Here is a 27986-nt window from a genome sequence, read left to right on the forward strand (position 1 = left end):
ACATAACATACCATACATCATACATACATACATACATACATACATACATACATACATACATACATACATACATACATACATACATACATACATACATACATACATACATACATACATACATACATACATACATACATACATACATACATACATACATACATACATACATACATACATACATACATACATACATACATACATACATACATACATACATACATACATACATACATACATACATACATACATACATACATACATACATACATACATACATACATACATACATACATACATACATACATACATACATACATACATACATACATACATACATACATACATACATACATACATACATACATACATACATACATACATACATACATACATACATACATACATACATACATACATACATATGTATGTATGTATTAAGTAATTCAAAATATATGGCAAAACTTCTTATTTGGTAGAAAGTAAAACACTTAAAAATTTACATAAAAAAGTTAGTTTTCGACTTCAGTATAGAATATAATTTATTGTAATGTATTCAAAGAAATAATTTCGTTTTCATTGAATTATTTTATTATTAAAACGACTAAGTTAATGAGAATACAAACGACCCTTTGCAGAACATAATACAAGTTTAAAAAAAATACTTAAAAAAAAACTTAATTTTAATATTGATCTTTGATCTATTTAAATGAATGCCTGTACTATATATTCACAACTCTAAACGTATGTGAACTAAATCGAATCTAAACAAAATAAAGGAAATGTATAAATAAATTTGGAAGAAAAAATAAATTTTGACTTCAAATACTATTTATAATGATTAAAGAATAACTAAATAAGTTGAAATAATAATAAAATGAAAATAAATAATCATACAAATTTATACTTAGAAAATGCCGGTTTCAAATCAAATGACTTAAGAAACATACATTTGTATAGAAAAATATTGATGTAGTATGTATAAATATTTGGTTGTATCGGTGTGTGTGTGTTTGTATGTTGGAATTTATGTGCTTTTGTGTTAAATTTCAATAAAATGTTTGTACTATTTGCTACTTAAACGGGTTAAATGAAACTTGTTTTAAAATTTATTATTTTTGTAACAATTTAATGCTTTTTATTTAGTTCTATATTTTAATTAGACACACTACTTTGCACATTCATACATACATACATACATATATACATATATATTTATCTATGTGTATTTTTGTGCTACCCTAGACATTATTCTACTGCAAACTATCCACTGTTTCGTTTCGTTTCTTTTTTTTTTTGTTTATTTAATTTGCTTTTAAGAATCAATGTCAAAGTCATAATAAACCTTCGTTATAATAATTCTGCAAAATAAAAATAATAAAATTAAAAACAAAAAAAAAATAAATCCAAATTCTTCAAAGCCACCAGTTGATACTAAATAAAAGTTATGAGAGAATATTAACGAATGACGTTCTGTTTGTTGGTCAATGGCTTGTATCTTTGTAATATTTCGGCTCAATGGACAGACAATATGTGTAATTTTAAACTATTTAAGGTTTAATTATACTGGTACATACCACAGCATTTTATGTGAATATGTTTGCATATACAAACATACACACTTCTAGAAAGATATTATTATTTTATACACAGTACATTTACATGTACTTTGTGTAGTTCATACAATATTTGGTTAAATGTTCTTGCTACCGTTTTTTTTTTATTTATATTACATGTATTTTATTTTTGTAATCAAGATTTTTTTAATTGTTACTCAAAAATACAGAAATGAAAAAAGTCAAACAAACAAAAATACTATATAAATAATGACAAGGTCCAAATTGGTAAGTAAGTAAGTGGTACGTTTAAAAATGTACTCGTATCTGCTGAAATTGAAAAGTACAAATATCCGCATACGACATTGATATTTATGATGATCATTGCTCGTACATGATTTCTTAATGGACCGCACACACTTTTGTTGCAACATAATTCAATTACAACTATTAAGATTATCAATCAGAGCGTCTGGTTATAAGTATTTATGGAATATTTTCAACAAATTATAGAATTTAAGTTTGATCTATAGGCCTAAAAGCTTTTATTTTTATAGTTTTTCCACTGAAATTGGCCAGAATTACTTTATAAAATTTCAATTATATTTCGTTTAATTATTCCTAGAGAAAATTGCTATTCTATTGTAATTAAGTTTTAACAGCAATTTTTTTTTTTTAGCTAAAACTGAAGAGAATCTTTATAAATAAATGTTCAAACTTCAGAGCCAATACACACAGATTTATGTACATACATTACACGATTTGCTTCAAGTAAATTCAAAATTACTTTCGTAAAAATATTAAATATTTTTTGTATATTAATTAAAATTAGCGCTAAATATTTTAGAACATCGTAATTGCGAATAACAATTAAAGTATTTACTTTCTTTATAATTTAATTAACTATAATCAAGCAATTATTATCGTTTATTTTGTTTAAAATAAATTATACAACTAATTATACAATAAAATATTTACGTTTCAGGATTTTAACGGATTGAATTTATGAAGAATAAACATTTTTTTTATAAAAATATTCTTATATTTGTTTTATTATTTGGAATTTTGAAATTAAGTTAGACTTTGAACTGAATATTTTTAACATTTTGGTGTTGCTGCTACATGAATCATTATTATTAAAAAAATAAAAATTAAATTAAATAAGTTTATTGTTAAGTATTTTTGTATTTGGTTGTTTTTTATTTGTGTTGCTGATTAAAATAGTGGAATTTATTTTAAGTTAAATATGAAAATGACATGATAAGACGAGATACATTAGGGTGTTGCTTTTATGCTTTTGTACGAAATTTTGATTTTGACATTCCGTTTGTAACACATTGAAATATTCGTGGTAGATCCACAAAAGCAGGCTTGGGGAATGCCAATTATATTTTTAATTACATTACATTAGAAGTAATTTAAAAAAAATGTTGCCCTTTAACTCCTTCAGCTAGACATTCAGACGGAAGAATATTGGACGAATCGTCTTAGTATCCTATGAGGAATCAAAATATATTCTTGTGCACGGTTATCAGTATCGATTCCATTAAGTAGTTTATTACAATATATGGATAACTTCGTGTCAAGTCACCCAACTATCCGATTTGGAAATAGTAAGAGTTTTCTTTTGAGCAAAAAAAAATTAAATTTAGAAAAAAAATATTTTTTTTTTTTTTTTTTGTAAACAATGAAGGAATTATCTGAACTCCTTTGGACAATTTTTGCTAGGACCAAAAGTTGCACTCATTTGAATAAAACCCTATATGACCAAAATGTCCAAATTTGACCCCCTCAACTCCGACAGTGCTTGACCGATAGGGCTGAAAATTTGTGTCTGGCCTACTATCCAATAGTAACAACGTTGGTGCAAATTTCATCAAAATCGATTTTTTGAGTTCGTGTGGGTGTTTTTGTGTTTTTGAAGTCTATAGACTTCTAAACGGATGGACCGATTTTATTGAAATTTTCACAGAATCTGGAAGGAATTATAGGCTACTTTTTATTTCGAAATTTCAGGAAGGCGAAATACCACGCCCACATACAAAATAGCTATAGTCCTCAAATTTTATATGGACAAAATGGACGGACTGGCTGTAGGGGGCGTGATACCTCCCATATAAAGAAAATATTAAAGCAGTACATCTGAGAAAATATAACTGTTATAATCCTAACGGAGCCACTTTAGTATCATTATGATTGTTTAAGACAATATGGTCTGCCTAAAAATATGGGAGCGTGACACCTCGCTCATGAATTAAATACAAAAATTCGTATATCTGGGAAAATATCTCATATTTCAACATTAAAATCCATATAAATAATTTGGGGGATAATTGCCCGACTAGAAATAGGGGCGTGGCACATCCCATATGAATTAAAGACAAAACTCTTTATATCTGGGAACCTATTGGCTGTCAGTCTACCTATTGAAAACACGATAGTTCCCCTGGAGTTAAAGAAGTACTTGAAATTTCTTTTACAAAGAAGTTGTTTAGTAAGTTGTTTTATTTTTATACCCTTCGCCTTCGTGAGAAGGGTATATCATATAAGTTTGTCATTCCATTTGTAATTTCTATAATATAATTTTCCGACCCTATAAAGTATATATATTATGGATCCTTATAGATAGCGGAGTCGATTTAGCCATGTCCGTCTGTCCGCCTGTCTGTGTGTATGTTGAAATCAGTTTTCAAAGACCCCAGATATCTCCGAATTTTCAATAATTCTATCGGAAATACGATCGAATAGAACGCCCATAAATATCGAAGATATGAGTAAAAATTCGAGACCACCTCTGAAAATTTCATGAAAAATTTACATTTTTCGTGCATGCTTATACAAAACAATAAACAAACAGAAAGAAAACACAGTATCAAACGGTAAATTTTTTCGTTATTATAATTTTTTGTTTATAAAAACAAAGCAAAGAATGAACATCACGTTACGTTACGTTGTTATTGGCTGGAAACATGAAATTAAGTATGTAGAGCCTGGATTAGGCGAGAACACATTAAAGGGGATTTTTTTGTACTTTTTCGTTCTACAAAAAGTACTTTTTGAATTTTCTATAATATTGAACCTAGAAATGTGAAATTTAGCATGTAGGGCCTTGACTAGGTAAGAACCTTTAAAAAGGGACTTTTCGGTACTTTTTCGTTCTACAAAAGGTATTTTTTGAATTTTCTATAATATTGAACCTAGAAACATGAAATTAAGTATGTAGAACCCGGATTAGGTCAGAACACATAAAAGGGGACTTTTTCGTTCTACAAAAGGTACTTTTTGAATTTTCTATAATATTGAACCTAGAAACATGAAATTAAGTATGTGGAGTCCGGATTAGGCGAGAACACATAAAAGGGGACTTTTTGGTACTTTTTCGTTCTATAAAGGTACTTTTTGAAAGTTTTATAATATTGAACCTAGAAACATGAAATTAAGTATGTAGAGTCTGGATTAAGTGATAACCCATAAAAGGGGGCTTTTTGGTACTTTTTTTTTTGGTACTCGTTCTTCAAAAGGTACTTTTTGAAATTTCTATATTGAACCTAGAAATATGAAATTAAGTATGTAGAGTCCGGATTAAGTGAGAACCCATAAAAGGGGACTTTTTGGTAATTTTTCGTTCTTCAAAAGGTACTCTTTGAAATTTCTATAATATTGAACCTACAAATATTAAATTATGCATGTAGAGTCCGGATTAAGTGTGAACCTATAAAAGGGGACTTTTTGGTACCTTACCGTTTTGCAATTGGTATTTTTTTGTAATAAAATTCGTACTGACTGTTTTTTAACACATCATGGTGAAGGGTATATAAGATTCGGCACAGCCGAATATATAACTCTTGCTTGTTTAATAATAAAAAGAGCCAGCTAGAATACGAACCAATTACTTCAGTTTGTTAGTCAACTGTTCTACTCACTACACCACTGCTTAGCTATTTTATTGCGCGTCAAATAATGGTTTTTACATACAAATTTTATTTTGTTTTCATTTTTGTAAAACACAATTCTTAACACGCAATGAAATAAAATGTGCAAACAAAATGACAAAGCCGAAAATGAAGTACTTCTATATCAGATTATAAGAAAGTCATTACTAGAGTACTTCTAAGTAATGCAGACTATAAGTAGTAGTCATTGAAAAGTAAGTGGCTATGGAAGTACAACCCATTACCGAGTTTTTGCTGGGCTCTCTTACAATAAATCACTTTAAATAATATTTAATAATTAAAAATTTTTCAAATATCAAAAAATGTATATTTTCCATTTCAAATACAAATAATAGTACCCTAAAGTACTACATAGACATATGTATCTATGTACAAGCTAGTAGGAAGGTACATATACATACATACATATGTATGTTATTTTCTCTTGTATTTAACATAGTTTTGTTATTATTTAACTAATTATGAACATTTAAATATGCAATTTAAATAAATTAAATTTGATATACAATTATTGTTTACTTATGTACATACAATACAAGAGTTTATTGATAAATTCAGGGTTTAAATAATTAACACCATTTAGGGAACTATCCAAAAAGTCTTTCAACTTTGAAGGAAAACAAATAAAATCCCCAGACACACCAACACACATACACACACAGACACTGAATGAACTAAACTAAACTTTAATTCAAATACAAATAATAAACTTATTTATTTTTGTTTTATGTTTGTGTTGGAATTCTAAATGAAATTTCATTAGGGAAATCTAACATAATCTAACCACAAATACTTGAACATTTAAATAGTATTTGAAATACCAAACCAAATAAATAATTTGTTTGTGTGTGTGTGTGAGTGAGTTCTATTGAAATAAACATTTGATTCGTATTTTTTCTTGGTGTTAAACAAGCTTTTCTTCATTCACACAAGTGCAAAATTGTAGAAATATTGTTGTTTTTAGCAAAAGAACTTTTTATACCTTGAGTTTAACTAAAGCTTAAATGGGGAGCTAGCTGAGTTAAGTTAAGTTAAGCTTGACTTGACTTGATACGTCACCTCGGTTTTCGAAGTCAATGAATACAACTGCGAGTAAAACTACTTGCTGCTGAATATCTAACTAAACACAACTAGTACAAACTTCTACTTAGTTACTTGTTTATTTAAAAATACCTACACACATGCATACTAAGGTGTATAATGTGCTGAACAGGTATGTATCGGTGTGCTTTATCGATATTATATCATGTCTTGGAAAGATCGCTTAATTGTTTATGTCATTGTTGTGTGTGTGTGTTCGGTTTGGTGGTATTAGTGCTGCTGATAGACAGCGTCTTGAGCGTTGTTCAAAAACTTATTTTATCTTGTGCAGGTTGAGAAGTTTAGAAGTCAGTTGAGCATAAAAATTCATACGGTTCGGTCTGGCCAAAATAACTTCAAAACTACTAAACTGAAATATTGTAAATGTATAAAAATATATTTAACGAATAAACACAAAAAACTAACGACGAAACTTAATCGTAACGGAAATTATCGATTTCAAAAAAATAAAAACATACTTCGGCAAATAATATATTAGTATTATTACAACATTTGCAAGTGTATTACAAAATATCAAATAAACAACAAGAAAAAAACACAAGACAAAGAAACGAAAGAATTTTTGAAATTATATCAAAAATACCAAAGGAAGTGATAATGCGTTTATAGCACAATACAACTATTTTGTTTTTGTTTTAATAAATAGAAAAAAAAAATCCTTTTACAAACGCCTAAAAAAATAAGTGCAACATAAAAAAGTGTTTATTTTAAATCGTATTAAACGTCAAAATCTATAATCAAAATGAATAGCAACGTTACATCAGGGTTTGATATTGCTGCCGAAATAGCAAGCATTGCTATAGATGAATTCAAATCACACTATGTGACCAAAAATTTCACTGGATTAATTCAAAGATATTATCATTTGGTCGAAGAGGACTTTGGCGGTAGGTTTACACATCCCCATACACACTCATACTAATACTTACATACATATACACACACACATTTTGTTTTGTATATTTTCATTGTTAAATGCCGGGAATTCCCAACACATGAACTCCAATTAACATTATCTATAGCTGACTGCCCACCTTTTGTTTTGTCATACATGCAAATAATCGGGTTGTTGTAAACAAAAATAAAATATAAAACTAGTTATTAACAAATGATTATTATTAAATGTAATACTTACTAAATACTATTCGCAATAGCTAAACGGATTTACTATATGATGCAATTTAGATTTTATTCAAATACATATTTCCATTTAAATTATTATTGTAAATGAATGAATTAATACTTGATTTAGCGCATTAAGATCTGCCATGACGTTTAATGAAAATTATTAATTAACTTAAGTGCAACAACAACAACAACAACAAATAATTAAAACAAAAACGGAAATCAAAACAACAAAAAATTCCAGAAACAGAAAAGTACTTACTACAAAAGTAAATCACTATAATTAAATTTTTCCATTGACTTCAGGTCAATTAAGAAAATACGGAAATTGCAAAGAAATTACTTTTAATTTACCACATTACCATAAATGGAATTAAAAACCTTTTTTCTAATGTTCTAAGTTTACTTAAAATTTAGAATTTTAAAATTGTTCTATAAAAGTAAAAGCAACAACAAATTCTAGTTCTCTTAAACAATTTGTTACCCAGTGTAATTTGAATAAAAATATAAAGTTATTCAATTGTTAGCAGATATACATACATACATACATGCAGTATCACGATTTGTCAATTATTTTGATAAAGCGATAACAGATTAATTACAAAATTGATTTTTTTTAACTTTACAAACATTCTCAAGCAGCTGCGATGCTTTTTATGTTGAAATGATTTTTAAAATAAAACTTTTATAGAATTTTAATAAATTTTCACATAATCTCAATAAAGTTTTGGGTAAATCTGTCTATTTGCCAAAAATTTCGTTCAAAATTAAAAAAAAAAAATTTCTTTACTATTTTTCAAAAAAATTTCGTTCAAAATTAAAAAAAAAATGAATTTCTTTACTATTTTTCAAAAAAATTCAATATTATTTCCCATGGAAATGTTTGAGTTTTCTTTCTTTTAACTTTATAATACAGTGGAGTCCGGAATAGAGTGAACACTCAATAATATGAACTACTGGGTAGTAGAAACACCTATTTCATATATTAGTTACTCTAAAGAATGATCAACGGTTTTCTTGATATTCACTAGCGCCACTGATAAATCATGATGATCAAAGTCACATCTGTCAAGTTTCACAAGGTACAATGCCTTAGGAGGCTCTTAAACTTAGATAGTCACGATCATTGAATCTTACAGAATGTGAGCAGATGGAATTTTTAAATACTGTTACGGATAATGGCTCCGACATTTTTATTGATGATTTTGGTCATCATCATTATGATTTATCGTTACAAAACAGCAGAAGTATCTAAACGAAATAACGAAATGATTAAAATAAAAAATAATAATAATTTTAACTAATGAGATCCCATCAAAAACTGGATAATGACTTGTATTACTTACATAACCAATAACTTTTCAGTGACTAATTCATACCGTCTGCGTTACTTATATATATATCATCAGATACGTAAGTACTTTGTTTAGAATTTTCCCGTTTTATTTGCATTTTTTATTTGATCGGGCGTTATTTTTACACGCACAGAAAGAACATGTTTTTTCAATGTGAAAACTATTACAATAAAATAACTAAGCAGTGGTGTCGTGAGACAGCGAACTAACGAATAAGAGGTTCAGGTTCGTATTTTGCAAGTACTTATTTAAGTAGTTACTTGTAAGCGAGTGTGGTAAGAACTTGCATCCTACATATGTCTGTCATCACCGTGTTAAAATAATGAGTTAAAATATAATGAAGAAGTAGTGAAAAGCGGCTTTTTTAGCTTCTTAATTCATTACTTACCAATGTAAATTTTTGCTGGGATAGAATTAAGACTATTTATTAATTGTTTTTGCTGATCCCTAGTTCATTCTATTCCGACTTCACTGTACTTAATATTGTTATAAATTCCACCAATTTTGAACAGTCGTCCGAGTTCTAGTTGTGGAAAAAATAATTTTTTTTATACATTCTAATATTAAACTTAAAATCGTCTTAGAAATGCTCCAAAATCCAAATAAGTAACAAAACTAAACTACACCTATGTATATGTATATACTAATTCCACTTAGAAAACTTAAAATAAGTTCATTCCAATGTGGCCTCCGGTAGGCTAGTGTTTAAGTCTAGGTAGTAAAGGAGCCCACAATAGGCCCAATAGTAGCTTTAATCCTTTCAAATCAACTAACTTACTTAGTTCACTCCACACAAATGTTTTCTTTTATGAGGAAGTAAAAAAAGGAAATTAATTTAATGTCTTAAGTTCTGTGTAAACTTGATTAAATTCTTAACTTTTAATCAATTTACATATTTATATGATTATTTCATACTAATCTTCTTTATTTTATTCAAAAGAGTGAATATACAAACAAACAAACAAACAAACAAAATAAATAAACAAAATCGCGTCATAGTCTCAAATGATGTTACAAACAAATTTAAGTATGTATTATATTTTAAAATTCTAACAAATAATTTTTAAATAATTATTGTTATAAATTCTTTGTGACACATCTTTATATTCAAAACCGAATACCTAAACTAATCGTTTATAAGTCAGGATCAATAATAAACAGGTTCGGAATAATATAAAATTATTTTAAATGTAATATTACTTAACAATGATCAGAAACACGTTATTTTTTTAGACTTTGTTTTTGTGAAATTATATAAGAGATACAGAATTAAATTTCAACGACCTTCCAAAACTGTTCCGTTTCCTATAATTTATAATTTGTTATAAATGAATTTTTAAATATTTAATATGAGAAGACTTCTTGTTGAACGGCTTATAAGTACATAATAAAAGATTCAAAATTTTAGTTGTTGAGAAAAGTATTTGAAAGGAATTTGTAAATATGTACAATAAAATATTTTAATGTGCTAATAAGCAACTTCATTTGGAATAAGTTTGTATTTATTAGGTATTTTTTAATAGCATTTTCATGAATTTTCTACTTCATTATATAATTATAAGTTATTTACTATAATTACAAAAATTAATTGATAAAGTTTTAATTTAAATTAATATTAATAGCGATGCTTAATAAAATATAATTGCAAAAAATATTATCTGGTTAATTAATTAATTAATTTCAATAATTGTTATCAATTGAACATGACTAAAATCTTCTGGAAAATTTTCAATTTTAATTTATTCACAAAAATTTCACTATTTTACTTCATATTTTTGTTGTATAGAAATATTCCAGGCATTTATTTTATTTCCCTTTTAATATTTTGCTTAAATATTCTTTATTTTTATACCCTACATCCGTCCATGTAAACCTTGTAATCAAACTACAGGTCACAATTTTAAAGATAATTCAATGATTTGGTACATGATCTTCTATTATCCTAGGAACGAAGACTATTGAAAATGGTTAAGATCGGTCCATTATTTCGCCTAGCCCTTATACAACTGAATAGGGCTTGTAAATCATGTAACCAAACTACAGGTCGCAATTTTAATGATAATTCAATGAAATTTGGCACATTATCTTCTATTGTACTAGAGACAAATGCTATTAAAAATGGTTAACATCGGTCCATTATTTCACCATACAACTGAACCGGTCTTTTAAGTTCATCATTATGTTTAATATACTCGTATCTCGACAAAAAGCTGCAAAACCAAGTACTATACTAGCCTTGATGAACCTCACGAATTGTATAATTGTAGCGCCTTATTTGATCCTAGCCCCTATACAAAGCCCCCTTCAAAATATTACTTAAATATCCACAATTTTATTCAACAGTAAATGGTATATCTGAAGCAAGGTACAATTCCACTTAGATGCTGTATTATGAAAACTAAATCACATTTTATTTTTATAAGTGGTGTAGGGCCTCGCCCGTCTATAATTTCTTATTTGTTTTAATCTACATATATTTATATAAAACATATAAGTATTGTTTACCGATAAACAATTATAAACATTATTGCATAAATTTTGTTCTGTAATTATTGTGTAAATCAGTTTTAGTTATTAGAAAAATATATTAAAGTATTTCAACAATTCAACAGTATGCTGTTAACACTTTTTTCACACAAACTAACAAATAACAGTTTTCCAGTTGGTGTGTCGTAATTAGAAATTGTCATGCTTTAAGATACAAGATATTTGTGTTTACACGATAGAACTATTAAATATGTAAAATAATGAATTCTTTAGTTTGTGTGAAAACGTTGACTAATTCGAAGTGTACAAGTCTATCAGACGGGCAGTTGCAAGTTCGATTCCCGCTAAAAACTGCAGCTTAAAAAAGGCAGTACATACTTGAAAAATGTCATAATTCAATTTAAAAGACCCTTTGGCCATAGTTTTTATTATAGTGAAATAACACTCAGTTTTGTATTCCGCGTTAAATCGAAATATTTTAAATAACGGTGAATTGTTTTCATTTCTGAGTAATAATATTTTGTTAATAGAATTTTGAGATAAATAGTCTTGAATTTACTCCTTTACATTTATTATTCAATAAATTTAATAACACAATTGAACAAATTCCTACACCATATCCAATTGTAATTCTGAAATTTCTTAAAGTAATTCAAGAATTTTATAATTATTTTACAATGAATAAACTAAACTTTCTATATGGAATTTATAAAAGAAAATTGTAAACAGTGTAGTTAGGGTAAATCAATATTCTAATTTATTTTAATGCAATTCAATCAATAGAAGTAGCAACTAACAAATACTAAACTAGAACAGATTAAAAACTAATAAATGATTTAAAAGGGAATTTTTTTTAATTACTCGCTTTGTAGGTTCAAATTTTGTTTAGATTTGTATTATTTTTATACACATTTAAGGAAATAAAACACATAAATGTTGTAGTATTTTTAAAGGTTTAAAAAAACAAACTCAACAATGAATATGAGGGCAATTAAATGGAAACTTCTAAATGAAAAAGTATGAAATTAAAAAAATGCAAAAGCAAAATATTTTATAAATAATTTTTAATGTTTATAACAACCTTGTAAATGTCAATGGTTATAAGATGTTCTTGTTTGGTTTGGTTTTTGTTTTGTTGTTTATTGAATTGTTTATTGTACGTTTTTAATTTTGCTTGTGAACAATTATGAACATCATTAAAACGTATTTAAGTTAATAAAAGTGTTTTAATTATTTTATTATTATACGCGCTCTACTACTTCCACTATGACTGCGACAGACAACACTCCGACTGAGTTCAACATTCTTTTGTGTTCGTTGTGTTTTAGACAATATTTAAAAACATTTTATAATAATTGTTTGTTTTTTTTCGTACTACAAACTTAGAGTAATAGAATTAATGTCTGTATTCACTGAACTTTATTGTTTAGTTTTTTGAAAATTCTTAAAATAAGTCTAAAATAAGTTAATTATGTTTGTTGTAGGTTCAAAATTATTACATGATTTATTTGTCCATTTATTTTCTTAGAACGAGTTTAATGTCTAAGATTTTTTATTATATGTTTGTATTTGTAGGTAACTATTGTTTTTTATGGATTCCACACTATTAAAAATTATTATGGTCACTCATTTGAAACATTAAAAAATATAATCATAATAATAATAGTAATGACAAAAAACGCGTACGCATCCGTGAATGACAAATTCTGATAAAAGTTTTTAGTTTAATTTTTTGTTTATTTGAAAAACTAAGCAATAGATCTTTTGTTTACAATGAAAATTATTTTTAGTAATTGCTAATAAGCTACGGAGTGCTTGCTTTTTAAACGAATTATAAAATTTAAAATAAATCCAAACATTTCTTATTTTTAATACAATTGATATGTATTTCCTATTTCTGAATTTTGATCATATTTCCTATAGCAATGTATTCTAAAGCACATCTGGTAGAATGCTGGTAGAATTGAACATGATTTGAATCCCAAAGATATCTGGGACCATCAGAGAATTGTTTTCAACAAACATACAGGCAGATGGATATTGCTATATTCAGACTTAAAAAATATTGTCAATAAAAACTACATTAATTTTCATATACAAAATGAGGGTCATCAAGGCTAGTGTAAAACTTAGTTGTGCCGCTTTTTATCGAGTTACAAGTACATTAATGGACCGATGTTAACCATTTTCAATAGAAGGTCATGTACCAAGTTTCATTGAATTAGCATCAAAATTGCGACTTATAGTTTGATTACAAGATTTACGGACGGACATAGCTAAATCGGCTCAGAAAATGATTTTAAGCCGATTGGTATACTATAGAATATAGGAACAATATTATTGTGCGTTACAAACATCAGCATAAACACAGTATACCCTCCATACTAGGAGGGTCGCCTAATGTTATATTTCTTTACAAATATTCGTCAAAACATAAGTTTTAATACTTAAACAAAAAACTAATTTGGAAACAAGATACAATTTTGGAAACTTGATAAAATAGCGCATATTTTTTAGCAATCAGTACAAAAATCCCGAATTTTGAGTCTTGTAGTATAAAATCAATATGACTAATTTTGAATAAATAAAATATTAAATTGTAAAATTTAATAAAAAAAATAATAATAAATTACTGTTTCATTAACTGTAAAGCTAATTATTTAGACAGATTAAAAACAACTCACAATGATAAATACATACACACATATTAAAATGTCATTTGTCATTTCATATGAAACTCATACTCTTTCAAAAAGAAATAAATTATAAAAAATACTGTTTTTTCTACTAGATCCCCGAGCCAAACGTTTCCCTCTCATGGATAACCCGCTATACACATTGGGCTTAGTCGGTGTATATTTGTCGTGGGTTCTGGTGATAGGACCTCTATTTATGCGTGATCGTAAACCATTCCAACTAAGACGTACACTTGTCATTTACAATGCATTCCAAGTGGCCATCAGTGCGTACATGTTCTATGAAGTAAGTCCGAAAAATAAATAATTATTCTAAACTTTGTAACGCTGATTTTTCACTTTGTATAATAAAACTAACTTTAAATATCCAAAATTCATAATTTCAAAGTTCAGTGCAATTAGCAGTAATTAATTACCTCTTTTTTATTATATTTTGCAGCATTTAGTGGCAGGTTGGCTAAGTTACAATCTCAAGTGTCAGCCCGTGGATTACAGTGACGGTCCAATGTCGAAAAGAGTAAGTTAATTTAGTAGTTAAGAATAAGTGCAAAACAATAATTCATTTGTCATTAAAACCAGAATAAAACAAAAAAAAAAAAATAGGAACGTGCCAATTTAAAACCAATAAGAATTTAAATAATTTAAACTTTCAGTTTAAATCCTCTTTTCTCGTTTTGTTATCATTATTATAATGTTTTTCTTTCTTCTCGTTCATCATTTAAATTCAAGGTTAAATGAAGCTGCGGTAATTCCAAAGAGGTTTTATTTATTTTATTTTAAATGTTTTTTGTTGACTTTCATCTACTACATACATACTTGTTGGACCTACTATACCTGTTGTATCTGTAGCGAGTGTTTATTTTTAAGATAGATAGCAGCAGTTTGGCAAAAAAAAAAAAAAAAACGAAAAAATGGGTTTATTTACATCTCATTTATCAACTATTCAAAGAAAGACCTACTAGCAAAAATTTCAAAGAGCTAGTCGGCAATAAAATACTTCCAATATTTTGTGTGTGTGCAAATGATTCATAATAAATTATGACAAAAAAATCGATGAATAACCTCAAAATTGGCATAAATGTTTAAAAAAAAACCTCTTGCAACAGTTTGTTTGTTTATCTCTCTAACATTATAATGTTAAAGTAGAGGAAAGGCTGTAGTATAAGTATAAGTGCAAGTGTAGTTGTACGCGTGTGCTGGTGCTGGGGTTCACATGATAAAATTAATAATGACACAAAAGACTTAAGACACAAACCCGATATCTGAAAAACCCGCTCTTGCACTTTTGCTACAAATACAATTAATTTATTTGTATCTACAAATTCAAACGTTTGACAACAGCACTTCTACTAATTTAACTCATTCATCTATCCAGTCTTTTTTTCATTTCTGTTTTCTAGTTCTTTAATTAAACACAAAATAGAAATAAGAATACTTTAACATTGATACCAAATTAATTCAAAATTCAACAAAATATGCTAATAATAATTATATTCAAGTATTTCAAGTGAATTAAATGATAATGAAAAGAAATGCTATAGCTTTTATTCAAAAAAAAGTTGATAACTCATAAATTCTCAAATCTATGAATTTCAAATTAACTAAAAAAAATTATAAAAAAAAAAATACACAAATTATAAAAAAAAATACACGGGTGAATAATTCTTTAATATTTTTCTGAAAGTAATGGAAATTCTTAAAATTTTATTTAAAATACGCCATTTTGAAGGCAATTAAAAGTACATTCGTACATTAATAAATATGTTTGTGCATAAATATTAAACCATTATCTATCTACCTATTAAATATAAATCAATCTTTTTACATATTTTTAATATTTAAGTATTTTCCGTGTAAATTTTTTTTTACAACATTTAAATATCACAACAAACAAAAACTATAATAAAGCCCTAATATTTAGTATAATCAAATAATTTTACACTTATTTAAATATATTCATAAAAATTTGATTTTTTATATAAAAATATGTGTTGTAGTAATTTATTGTTTGTTTATCGTAGTTGTTTGTTATTGTTGTTGTTGTTTTTTTTTTCTTTTCTATCGATTAATACCAGTTTGTGTATAAATTTCACACGTGAGTACTAAAGGTTCAAGTTCGGCCATTTCAAATTTAATTTATTTCAATAAACATAATTATTATTATGGAAATTCAGACTTCCTATTCAGTTCAAAACAAACAGACAAACAACTTATCTTTGCACATTTAAAAGTAGTAAAACCAAAAAAATATAATAACAATTATTAAATTTATGTACAAATATGTACGTTATGAGCATTTTATGATAAATATTGTTTAGTGTGTTTTTTTCGCTTTTATACAACTCACTCTACCACTCACCATTACTTTACTAATCACCCAATTATTTATAAAAACATTTTGAAATTATTTTTAATAGATTAAAAACTTTACAATTTAATGCATGAATGAGATTTAATGAAAATTAAAAAAAAAATTAAGAACAAAAACTAATTTCATAACTCCCTATCAATGAAGTCGTTGCGTAGAAAATATTAAAACGCGTTTTACGTCACAATTAGATTCGACCAAAATAGTAATTTTTTTTTTAACAAATTTTTTGTAGCCCTTGAAATGTGTCTAATCTATTTGCAAAATTGAAAATGCACACAAAATATTGGTTTATGTAAAAAAGACATAAGATAAGATCTTAGGTAAACAATTATATTGGGTTGGTACTATTCAAATATTTGTTTTATTAGCTGTTTACTTTTTCGGAATATCTTTTTAAATATTTAATGATAAAAGACCTCGCAAGAAATACACATTTAATATTTAAAATTTTACGTCAAGGTAAAGGTTTTAGATAAATTGGTCTATCGGTTATGTATTTTTATTTATCGCGTTATAATGTAAAGAGTTGTGTTCCTATATTTTGGCGGTTCTGTCGGAAAAACTTAATTCAGTACCTTTTCTTCATATTCTTGCTGTATGTTTTACATATGTTATAACAATTTTAATAACTCTCAACTTAAAAAAAATACCAAAGAAAACTTTTCTTCTCTTTGAAACGAAGACAATTTCGAAAAATTCCAAAAAATAGTTAAAAGCGATGTAGGCATTACACAAAACTGGGACTGGCTTTTACAAATCCCGGGATTCGGGATTTTGAAAATTGCAATCCCGGGATCTCGGGATATTTCGGGATTCCGGGATTTTTCGGGATCCCGGGATTTCGGGATTACATAAATTTAATTATTTTATACATGAAAATCTGAAATCTTCATGTTTGTGAAGAAAATTGTTTAATCTTGTGAAAATTAATCGACAGAAGATAAATTATTTATTTTTCATAAAAATTTGTTGAATTTTACCTTAATTCCGATGTATTTAAGCAATTTATTGATGAAAAACTAAATTTCTAAAAGAGGCTTTATATGGGAGCTAGGGTCAAATATGGGCCGATCCTCAAACAATTGGGAAGAGGCATGTAATTTTATATAAAGGTTAGTTATGCTGAATGTCATAGCGATACTAATGGTTATAAGTAAATTTTTGGACGTTTAAGATAATTTTTAATGGGGGCCAGTGTCAAACGACAACTCAGAAGGCGATTCTGATTCGATCGGTATACTTTAAGGTGGGTGTAGGACCAATATTTTTATGCGTTACAAACATCAGCACAAACGTATAATACCACACCCACCACTGTAGTAGTGTAGGTTATAATAAATATAACGTTCAATCCCTCGAATATCAGTTTAGATCATAAATGAACCTTTTCTTTGGAACATGTTATCTACATTCAGAACAATTTAATTTACCTTTACTGTTATCACTCAGATTTGTAGAAAGCATCCCAGCAAAAATAAAACGAAGTACTTCCAAAAGAATACCATTTATCACCACTTTGAAAGTAGCACTAAGTGAATTTTATAACCTTCTGAGGAAGTGATGTTTAAAGACTTCCGAAGATTGGAAAATAATTATATTTTTTCAATGCTGAAGATATTTTTTTGTTCTTACATTCTTGGGAGATAAAAAATTTTACTTTTGGGCTTCTGTTTTATTATATGTATCTATTACCCTCATTAATGTTAAAATTATTTAAGGCAAATTAGTTGTATTCTATAATAATACAATTTAACTTCCGAATAACTTCCAAAAAAGATGATAAAAATTACTTCTTGCGAATGACTTCAGAAGTAGTGAATTTAGAATCAAATAAAAAGGACATCCCTCCTGTGTTAAAATCATCACTTCTTCAGCTCTTTTTCAGTACTTCCATGGATAAATTCTACTTCTTTTTCGCTTCTTTGGAAGTTCTTTTTTTGCTGGGTTGTAATGCAAAACCTTCTAGATATCATTTAAAAATTTATTTTATATTTGACTGTGCCGAAATAAAATAAATAAATATTCCGGTATGTGATGGAATTCGAACAATTTGAAATCAATAGATTTGATAAGGTATGATTAATTTCAATCGAGGAATAGTTTATTATTGCAAAATACTACGCAGACAACAAAATACTTTCCATTTAAGAGAACCAATTTAAAAAAATATGATAATTTGTATGAAAAGCCGCAGAAATTTAATATTACACAATTTTTGTATTATTTTTGTAGATTCAAATCGATTCTATTTTAAAAATGAATCTCATCAAATAGCTGATTGTAATGTATTGATATTAATATTGGCATCAAATTGGTTTTCAGAGGAGGTGCTTTTAGGATTTCTTGTGTTAATTTTGGTCCAAATTTGTGTCTACTATAGACAAAGAATGTGTATACTTTTTGGGTCTACGACGAAATGAAAAAATAAATTTGTATGTACTATATTTGGTATCATACCACTTTAAAAAATAAAAGGTTCAAAATGTACAAGAATAGTTGTGCTGAATAAAAAATTTTTTAGTAATAAATCCCGGGATATATTTTGAAAAATCCCGGGATTCGGGATATCCTAATCCCGAAAAAATCCCGGGATTTATTTTGCAAATCCCGGGATTCGGGATTTTCTAATCCCGAAAAATCCCGGGATTTTCGGGATCGGGATTGGCATCCCTAGTAATTTACCAATAACGACTATTCCCAGCAAAAACTTACATTGAAAAATAATGAGCTATAAAGCTAAAAAAAACGCTTTCCACTACATCTTCATTAGCAATTTAACTCATTATTTTAACACAATAATAACATTCTAGGCAAGTACGTAGAAAGCTCGCTTACAAATAACTACTTTAATAAGTACTTACAAATAGCGAGTTAAGAATTTAATTTGTTTTACGCAAAAAAAATATCACACACAGAATACGGTATGTAAAAGTCAAGTCAAGAAGTTATTACCGAGTTATTGCTGGGTTGTTAATACAATTGACATACAACTCATAGGGCTGTACAACCCTGATTGTGAATTGTACAAATTGAAATAAATAATAGGTAAAAGTGTTAGTTTTTGCCTCTGTTGGAAACAAAACGTAAAATTTAGAGTTGAGACATATAGCGTTAAATATGAATAGCTTTAATATTGTTGATATATTTTTTTAAACATTTTCTGTTTAAATATTATTATTAATACATTTTCAAGGACACAATTACAAAATATTGCAAGATTTTGTTATTGAATAAGCAACATTGAATATTTACTAATGTTCAAACGTTGTAAATACTTTTAACTTTTTAACAAAACGAAAAAAGGTTAACCAAAACACAAAATCTAACAAATCATATTTATTCTAAAAGTCATTGTGTGGTTTTTTATGAAAATATATAAATATATTAAATATGTATGTTTATTAAGGTTTGGCTTTTAGTAATTATAAATTTGTTTTTTATTTTATTTACTTTTCTCTTTTAACGGCTTATTTGTCTAAATAAATTATGAAACATGTTTAAAGAGAATTCTCATATAAAAGCGTTTAAATATTAATTATAACTAAATCAAATAAAACTTAGCCCATGTGTATTCGTCGTCGTGTTTATTTTTTTTTTTTAGTTAAAGTCTTTTACAATTTTAGATTTAAAGAATTAGAAAAATAAACAAATTAAAAGCATTAAAAAAGCAAATAACACACAATTACCTAAAATTTAAAACACTAATTAGTTGTTACATTTTTTGCTGTGTACACGATAGGCATTTCATTGCAAACTTATAACGATATTCAAAAATATAAAAAAACAATTGGATTTAAAATATTGAATGACTAAACTATTTAAAAGCTTTTCCAAAGACATTATTATCCATGTGCATAATAGTTATAATATGTATGTAAATAAATATTCTTATTTGTTTTTCTTTTTCTCGTTTACAGATGTTGAATCTCTGTTACGTTTATTATTTATCAAAATTGACTGAATTTGCTGATACAATATTCTTCGTGTTGCGTAAAAAATCGAATCAAATTACCTGGCTACATGTCTACCATCATTCAGTGACTCCTTTGGAAACATGGGTTTTAGTTAAATTTATTGCCGGTAAGTAATAAAATTTTAACCAGTAAAATTACCATCTTTAATAAATTTTTAATTAATCTCCGGTTTATAAAAAAATCGAATTACATAATTGTAATTTAGAATTATTTTAATAACTAAATTACATATATTTTTGATTACTTTTTTCTAGGTGGTAATGCAACATTCCCCAATTTATTGAATAATTTCGTACACGTTTGTATGTACTTCTATTATATGATGTCCGCTATGGGACCAGAATACGCCAAATTCTTATGGTGGAAGAAATATATGACTGAATTGCAAATTGTAAGTATTTTTTTTTTTTACTTTTATATGCGTCTTCTTATACAATGGATGTACAAACCTCAAACGAAATGTTGAATGACCTTCTTAAAAATAATCGCGCATACACATGCAGAACAGGCAACCAAAATTGTCAATATCTACTAAATGCATACGAACATAAGTAGATACTTAACTAGTACATACAGATACAAATATGTGTGTATGTTGTTCATATGTTCACATGTTGGTATCAAAAGGAGAAAAACCAGCGCAGTTATAAGGTTGAAAAACCTGTTATGTAGACAAACGTACGGATGGATGGATGAATGGACAGACGGATAGACAGAAATATTTGGAAAGAATTTTATTAAATTGAAAACATTCATTTTGCACTCCGCCACTGTGAATGAATGCATTTTGCTTGTTGCTTTAATATCCATGATTAAATTTAGTAAATGTTTGGTTACGATACGACCGACCACAATACATACACACATACATATGCATATAAAACATACAACATTGAGTAATTCTTTAAAAGTAGTGGAAGTCTTTTTTTTTCTTGTATTAAGTTTTGTTAGCTGTTAGCTTTTTCTTGCAACAGTTGCCCAAGAAATTATTTAAAGCTTAAAAAAATAACAAAAATAAGAAAAACAGCAACAACAAAAACAATAACAGCAATAATAATAAACTACTCTGCAACAGAATATTTGCCAACTTGTGCCACAACCGTACCATAGCAGCGTATAATACAACAGATACAATTTATTCGTATTTTGCCAAAAAAAAAACCGAAATAGAAAAAAAGCAAAACAAAATAAATGCCACATTTATTAGCGCACTTTAAGACTTGTTTTAACTAGAAACTGATTTAACTTTAACTAACACACACTCAGTTGTCGATATTTTTCAGTAAATAGAAAAAAATCATCGAATCTGCAAGAAATTCTTCCACTTTAAATTATTGAAAAATGTTTATTTTCAAAGACTTCCCGTGTATAGTATGTGTGTAAAGAAAACAAATACAATCTCACGACTTCTTGTCGCACGACATTTATTGTAATAACTGATAAAATACAAGACTAAAACAAACATTACCAACACCAGTGATTCCCATCATCGGGCATAGGTTTCTATGCAATCACAAATTTGGATTAATCCGTCAGTTATACATTCAAAGTTTACCTTTCAAGTTTCAATACACACACATTGAACGTGTAATTGCAAAGTATATTAAAAATAGCGATTTATTGAAAAACTTTGTACTTCAAGTTTGGGATGAACTGACGTTTAAAATTACGTTTAAAATGATTTAGATCGATAGTTCTTTATGTCCCGATTTTTCAATAACATAATGTTTTAGTTTAGACTATTCTAAGTTTTTAGATCTTTAGAAATCTCGGAAAGTAAAATCCCTACAGACGATATGAATGTTCCAAATCATAATCTCATAATATTAATTTATTTGTAATATCTAATATCTATTATTACTAGTTTGTGGTTCAATACACATTAGGCTGGTTCCGTTTGTATAGAATAAAAAAAAACGTTTTAATTAATTTAAAGCCATTCTAAAAACTTATACCTCTAGTCGTTAACGTATATGTTTTAAGAATTATTTAATATTTGCAAATTCTGTATTTTGTAATGCATACTTATGTATTTTAGCATTTTCCTCAGAATAGTTCTATTTTCTTCACACTTAACAAAACATTATAATACCAAACAATAAATTGTTAATAATTTATTGATCAATTATAAATTCTGTAATTTTAATAAATTATTTTTATGTACTCGTATTGTTATTCTTTGTTGTTGACCTACATAAACTTCAATACACTTCCTTTCGTTTTTATACTACTACCAAACGTGGTGTGATATGTATGAATAATATGTATGTATGTATGTATGTATGTATGTATGTATGTATTTTTGTTTGTTTACAAACATATCATTGACTCATTTACTATAAGAATGGCATAACTCAAAATAAATCGTTTTAAGAAAAACGGCTTTATAACATTTTACTACGTTTTTAATAACTTTTAAAAATAATAAAAATAAAGTTAAATTAAGTAGAGGAATTAATGATAGAATGTTTCACATTGTTAAAACAAGAATTTTAGTTTTGACGTTTTCAACAAGAAATGGCACTTACATCGAAAATAATACACATTATTAAAAATATAAAAAATAAAACCAAAAACTTTAGAACGGCACATAATATTTAATACTCAGTTTAAAGAAACGGAATTTGGAGTAATGCCTGTCTTGTAGTAAATGAGCGATGTACTTTTATCATCAAAAATGTATATCTTGAGTTATAGTTTCTATACACTACACTACTATAGTAGTGAGAATATATTGGGTTTATGCTGGTGTTTGTAACGCAAAGAAATATTGGTCCTATATCCTCTTTAAAGTACACAAAAAAAATGCTTAAATACATATGTACTTATGTACATATATCGGAACCAAGGAAAAATTTAACATACATGTTTTATTTATTATAAATAAATTATAACCCCCATTTTCACCACTTTAAGTGGTAAAAATGGTAGTTATTCTTCCAGTTAAGACACTTTTTGTATGAGAACTGGCAGTATATTTTAAAGTTAAAAAATAACTAGACACTGTGAAATGGGGGTAAATTACATATTATAACATAACAGCGAAAACAGCAAAAATAATGTACAACCAATAATGTTCATGACTGTTGTTGGTTAAAATTAAGAAAACAAAACATAATAACAAATAACAAGTGTATAAAGTAACTACCCAACAAACATTTAAGTCTAGAAGTAAATTGAAAATGATGTACATATAATCAAACGATTTTAAGAATAATATGAAACTAAATATAGAGGGTACCAATATTTTACGTTTGTGCAAGCCACTTGTGTAATGTATGTATGAGGGTCTTTCGTGTTTGTACAAATGTTTGTAGAAAAATTTAAAAATTCTTTTACACAAACATATTGAATTTTTGTCAAACCTTTAAGGTTTATTTTCATAAATAACAAATTTTGTACAAAATGTACATTTCTAAGAAAAATTGACATCTATATCTTTGCAAGTCCACAAAAACGTGAAAAAATCGGTGTGTGGGAGTGAAAAAAGTATGTTTGTCAAGTATGTCCTTAAGAAGAAGAACATTTCTCATTTACACTTTTATTGTTAAAAATTGAATTTTTAAACAATAGATTTCATTGGAAATTAAGAACTCAAACATCTGAAGATAAAGTTTGCACTATAGTTATATATTTTAAAATCCTTAAAGGACTCTATAATCTGAAACAAAAAGCTTAACTTTTTCATTAAAAATAAATATTTAAACAAGCACGTGTTCAAAATGGTCGTAATTTCAAGACTACAAACACTTTGTGTTTTTGCTGTTTATTTTGTTTTTGTAATATGTACTTAGAAGAAAATGAAAACAAACATTAATTCGTAAAATACAAGTAAAATGAAATTGAAAATACAGTAAATCGTCGTCATGATCATCAATAGTGAGTAAATGTAAGAAGTACTCTAGCAGATGCATACATATGTATGTATGTGGATATGTACTTGTACACTGGTCTTACACTTTTAAAATAACAATATGTTGTACTTCATACAAACACAAATATTTCGTTTGAATCGATTGACTTGAATGTTTACAGAAGTTGTATAGTTTCATTAATCTAAGTAGTTACTCCTTACCGTTCGTTCGTAAGCCGAAATAAACAAGTTTGTAATTATTTATGTATTAGGATTGCTTCACTTAAAGCTGGACATAAATTTTCAATTAAATATAATTATTAGACATTGACGAACAAAATCAAAAAACCAAAAATAATGGACCAAAAAATTACTTTGAAATATAGCAATAGACTGAGAAGCACTTTCTGAACAGATTTACCAACTTACATACATACATACATACATACATACATACATACAAATACTTATAAATATTACTAATAATATGCAAAATCACTCTATAAAATAGTTTGGAGTTAAGCAGATCATTTGTTTCACAATTATAAAAATAATCACAGAGGATGTAAAGCACACTTACTTATATGTATGTAGACTAATGGGAATCAGAGAATTTAAATATTTTTAAGCCGCCCTAATGTACATGTTGGAATATATTGTTAGTCAGTTTATTTTTTTGCAATATCAACAATCCAATACTTGATTTTTGTTGTGGCAACAACAACTGCATCAGTGGCAGTGTTAATGGAAACTTGTTGCATTGGTTGGTTGACCAATGATTTGCTTTGTAGGTCATTTAATATAATTTTATTTGAAAATATTAGTTATAACAATGTTTATACGATTGTATATGGATTTGCCCGCTCATAGCAGTATTATTACTCAACTTTATGACAGAGATGGCAATGCATTAAATAATTCCGCTATAATCGGCTATGCAAAAGAAAGTCCGAATTAAATATTAAATGTAGGGGATATGACCATATTTTGAACCTGTAACCATACTATGGCTATAATTTTTATAAAAACATATTTGAAAAAAAAAATTATTTACGGATATCAAACTAATATAACTACTGGTTATATTAGCTTATTTACTACAAGACTCAAAATTCGGGGGGTTTTTAGCTAAGTACATATTGTTTTATTTATTATTTGCAAACACATTCTTTTAAAAACTGTCTTTAGAATTTGTGTGGGTTTTTTTAGTTTAGCAAATAAAAATGATAACTCAGAAATTCTAAGTACTTATGTATATCTAGCGACATGCACTTGCTCTGCTGGCGTGTTTCAAGCAGTTGACATTCGCAGATTAAAAAAAAAAAACAGTTCCATGCAACAATGACGTTATATTAACATGTGCTGTGTCGTAGACAACTGAAATTTATGTCTATTATTAATTTACCTTCATGCTTCGCAATATCATGCAGACGAAATGCACAATAGTCGTGCCCTTAAAAAATAGATCTGCTTTAGATGAGTGTTATGTATTTAAGGATAAATAAGGAAAATAATAAAGATTTTCTCCGAATCAAACCTTGTTTAATATGTACAAAAAAGTTTCCGAAAATATGTAATGTAATGTTCAGGGAAACCAAAAAAGTGATCCAAAAAGTGTTCATTAAATATGCAATTGAAAACGAAAAATTTACAATAGTACATGTCTCATTATTTAAAGAACTTAGAGTCTTTTTCAGAAATTAATTTGTTAAAGCTTAATAAGATTCCAGTTTACGTTCAGATAACCAATTAATAACATTCATAATTCCAATATTTGCTACCAAAAAAAAATATTCGATTGAAATCAAATCAACTCAAACTATGCTTTAATGGCTAAAATATAAAAAAATATGCCCTAACAAGTCGATACCAAAATTCTGAAATTTTTCTTAAACGTGTAAATATCTTGTCCATATGACACAAGGCATATGGATTTGCAAATAATGGTTATCCTTGTAATGATATAACCTTAATGTCTGGTTATTTTATATCGTAATGTATTTTACTTTTGAAAATGCATTTCAACTATGGACTTCGGTAGTGTGATAATAACATAAGCAATTCTACACTAATCTAAAGTATTATTGTTAATGTCAAAAAAAAAAAAATAATAATAATAATAAACAACTGTTTCAATTTAAACTTTAAAATCTCCCATGCTTTTTATATTTACAGGCACAATTTGTTCTTTGCATCGTCCACACTGTGCGCGCCTTATTAAGTCAACAGTGCCAGTTTTCGAAATTCATTTCAGCTTTGTTGTTACTCAACTCTTCGATATTCTTCTGTTTGTTTATGAACTTCTACGTGCAGGCCTACAAAAAGGGCAAGGATCAAAAGCCAACAGTAGCAACTACTCCAAACACATGTGCTGCTGAATTGCAACAGAAACAGAGACAGAAGGCGTTCGAAATGAACAACAACAACAGTCAAGATGTGTTACCACTTTTAAGTGAAAAGAAGGTCAACTAATGACGTTAAACAAAAATCAAATCATCCTTTAGCCAGACCTGTTAACGGAATTATGCTAAATATATAATATAGGAATCGATACATGTATGTGTGTACATAATTGTATCGTCCTTTATTTATATAGACAGACATACTTTATACATATGTACATACTTATGTATATTAAACACACATACAAAAACCAACCACATTATTATAATGGTGTACAATGTACATAATACATATTTATATAATAACTATAGTTTTTAATAAAAATAGCCATGATTTTCTCACTTTAATAATGGTTATAATTAAAACAAAAAGAAAAAAATTATTGCGTTGCATGTATGTAAATATGTATGTATGTTGCATGTATCTATGTGTGTGAGTCTACATTAAATACTATAAGTAACATTGTATTGAGAGTATTTGAGTATGCCTTTAATGCCTATAAGTGTAAATAATTAGTTGTAATGTAAGTTCTATTATACAATTTACATTTAGGAGTTTGTATTTTAAATGTATTAAATAATGAAAGAATGAATGGACTGGACTAATCTGTCTATAAGATTTTCACTTACACATAAAAACAAGAAAATTACCAAACACACTAATGTTAACATTAATCTAATGTCATTTTGACAGACACAACTGTCAATTGATGACTATGCATATAGTTGACCTTTAAATTAAAGGATCATCCATATGAGATGACAATTGTGCGTTCGTTCAATTTGTCTGTTGAAATGAAAACTAGAAGTGTATAACTGAGTAAGGAATTTTTTTATTTCTAAGTGTAAATTAATTGTTCTCTTAAACATAAACTAGTCTTAATTACAAATACAAAGCACTACAAACATACATACATACATATTTGGAAATATGTATGTGTGTATTAATGTTAATTTTTTATTAATTAATTTTAAAATAGTGGTTAGTTATACAAAATTATATTAAGGATAATATAAGAAAAGTATATACTTTGGTGTAAAATTATACTATTTTTTAGTTTAATATTTTTTAATGAAATATTTTTTAATAAAATCGAAATTTAAAAAAAGAGTGTT

At 27.1% G+C, this 27986-nt stretch overlaps 1 protein-coding gene across 1 annotated transcript; it reads left to right on the forward strand.

Annotated features, from left to right (window-relative positions):
* The first annotated feature begins 6890 nt into the window (after positions 1–6890).
* On the forward strand, positions 6891–27982 carry LOC119615974 (elongation of very long chain fatty acids protein 7-like). The gene is made up of 6 exons (XM_037972055.1): positions 6891–7494; positions 14366–14556; positions 14710–14787; positions 20559–20721; positions 20870–21006; positions 26644–27982. Exons 1-6 carry the CDS (start codon positions 7350–7352, stop codon positions 26938–26940), a joined length of 1011 nt encoding a protein of 336 aa, XP_037827983.1. The 5' UTR covers positions 6891–7349; the 3' UTR covers positions 26941–27982.
* Positions 27983–27986: the final 4 nt, after the last annotated feature.

The sequence above is a fragment of the Lucilia sericata genome, unplaced genomic scaffold (assembly GCF_015586225.1).
Source record: "Lucilia sericata isolate MDLA Ls3-8-SP2 unplaced genomic scaffold, ASM1558622v1 Contig000051F_arrow, whole genome shotgun sequence".
NCBI classification, from domain to species: Eukaryota; Metazoa; Arthropoda; class Insecta; order Diptera; family Calliphoridae; genus Lucilia; species Lucilia sericata.

Bases quoted from the DNA above. Each gene is read 5' to 3' on its own strand.
- LOC119615974 (XM_037972055.1), top strand. From the start codon at position 7,350: ATGAATAGCAACGTTACATCAGGGTTTGATATTGCTGCCGAAATAGCA. The intron at 14,788-20,558 runs GTAAGTTAATTT...TCTCGTTTACAG, and splicing joins ACGGTCCAATGTCGAAAAGA to ATGTTGAATCTCTGTTACGT. The intron at 21,007-26,643 runs GTAAGTATTTTT...TTATATTTACAG, and splicing joins ATATGACTGAATTGCAAATT to GCACAATTTGTTCTTTGCAT.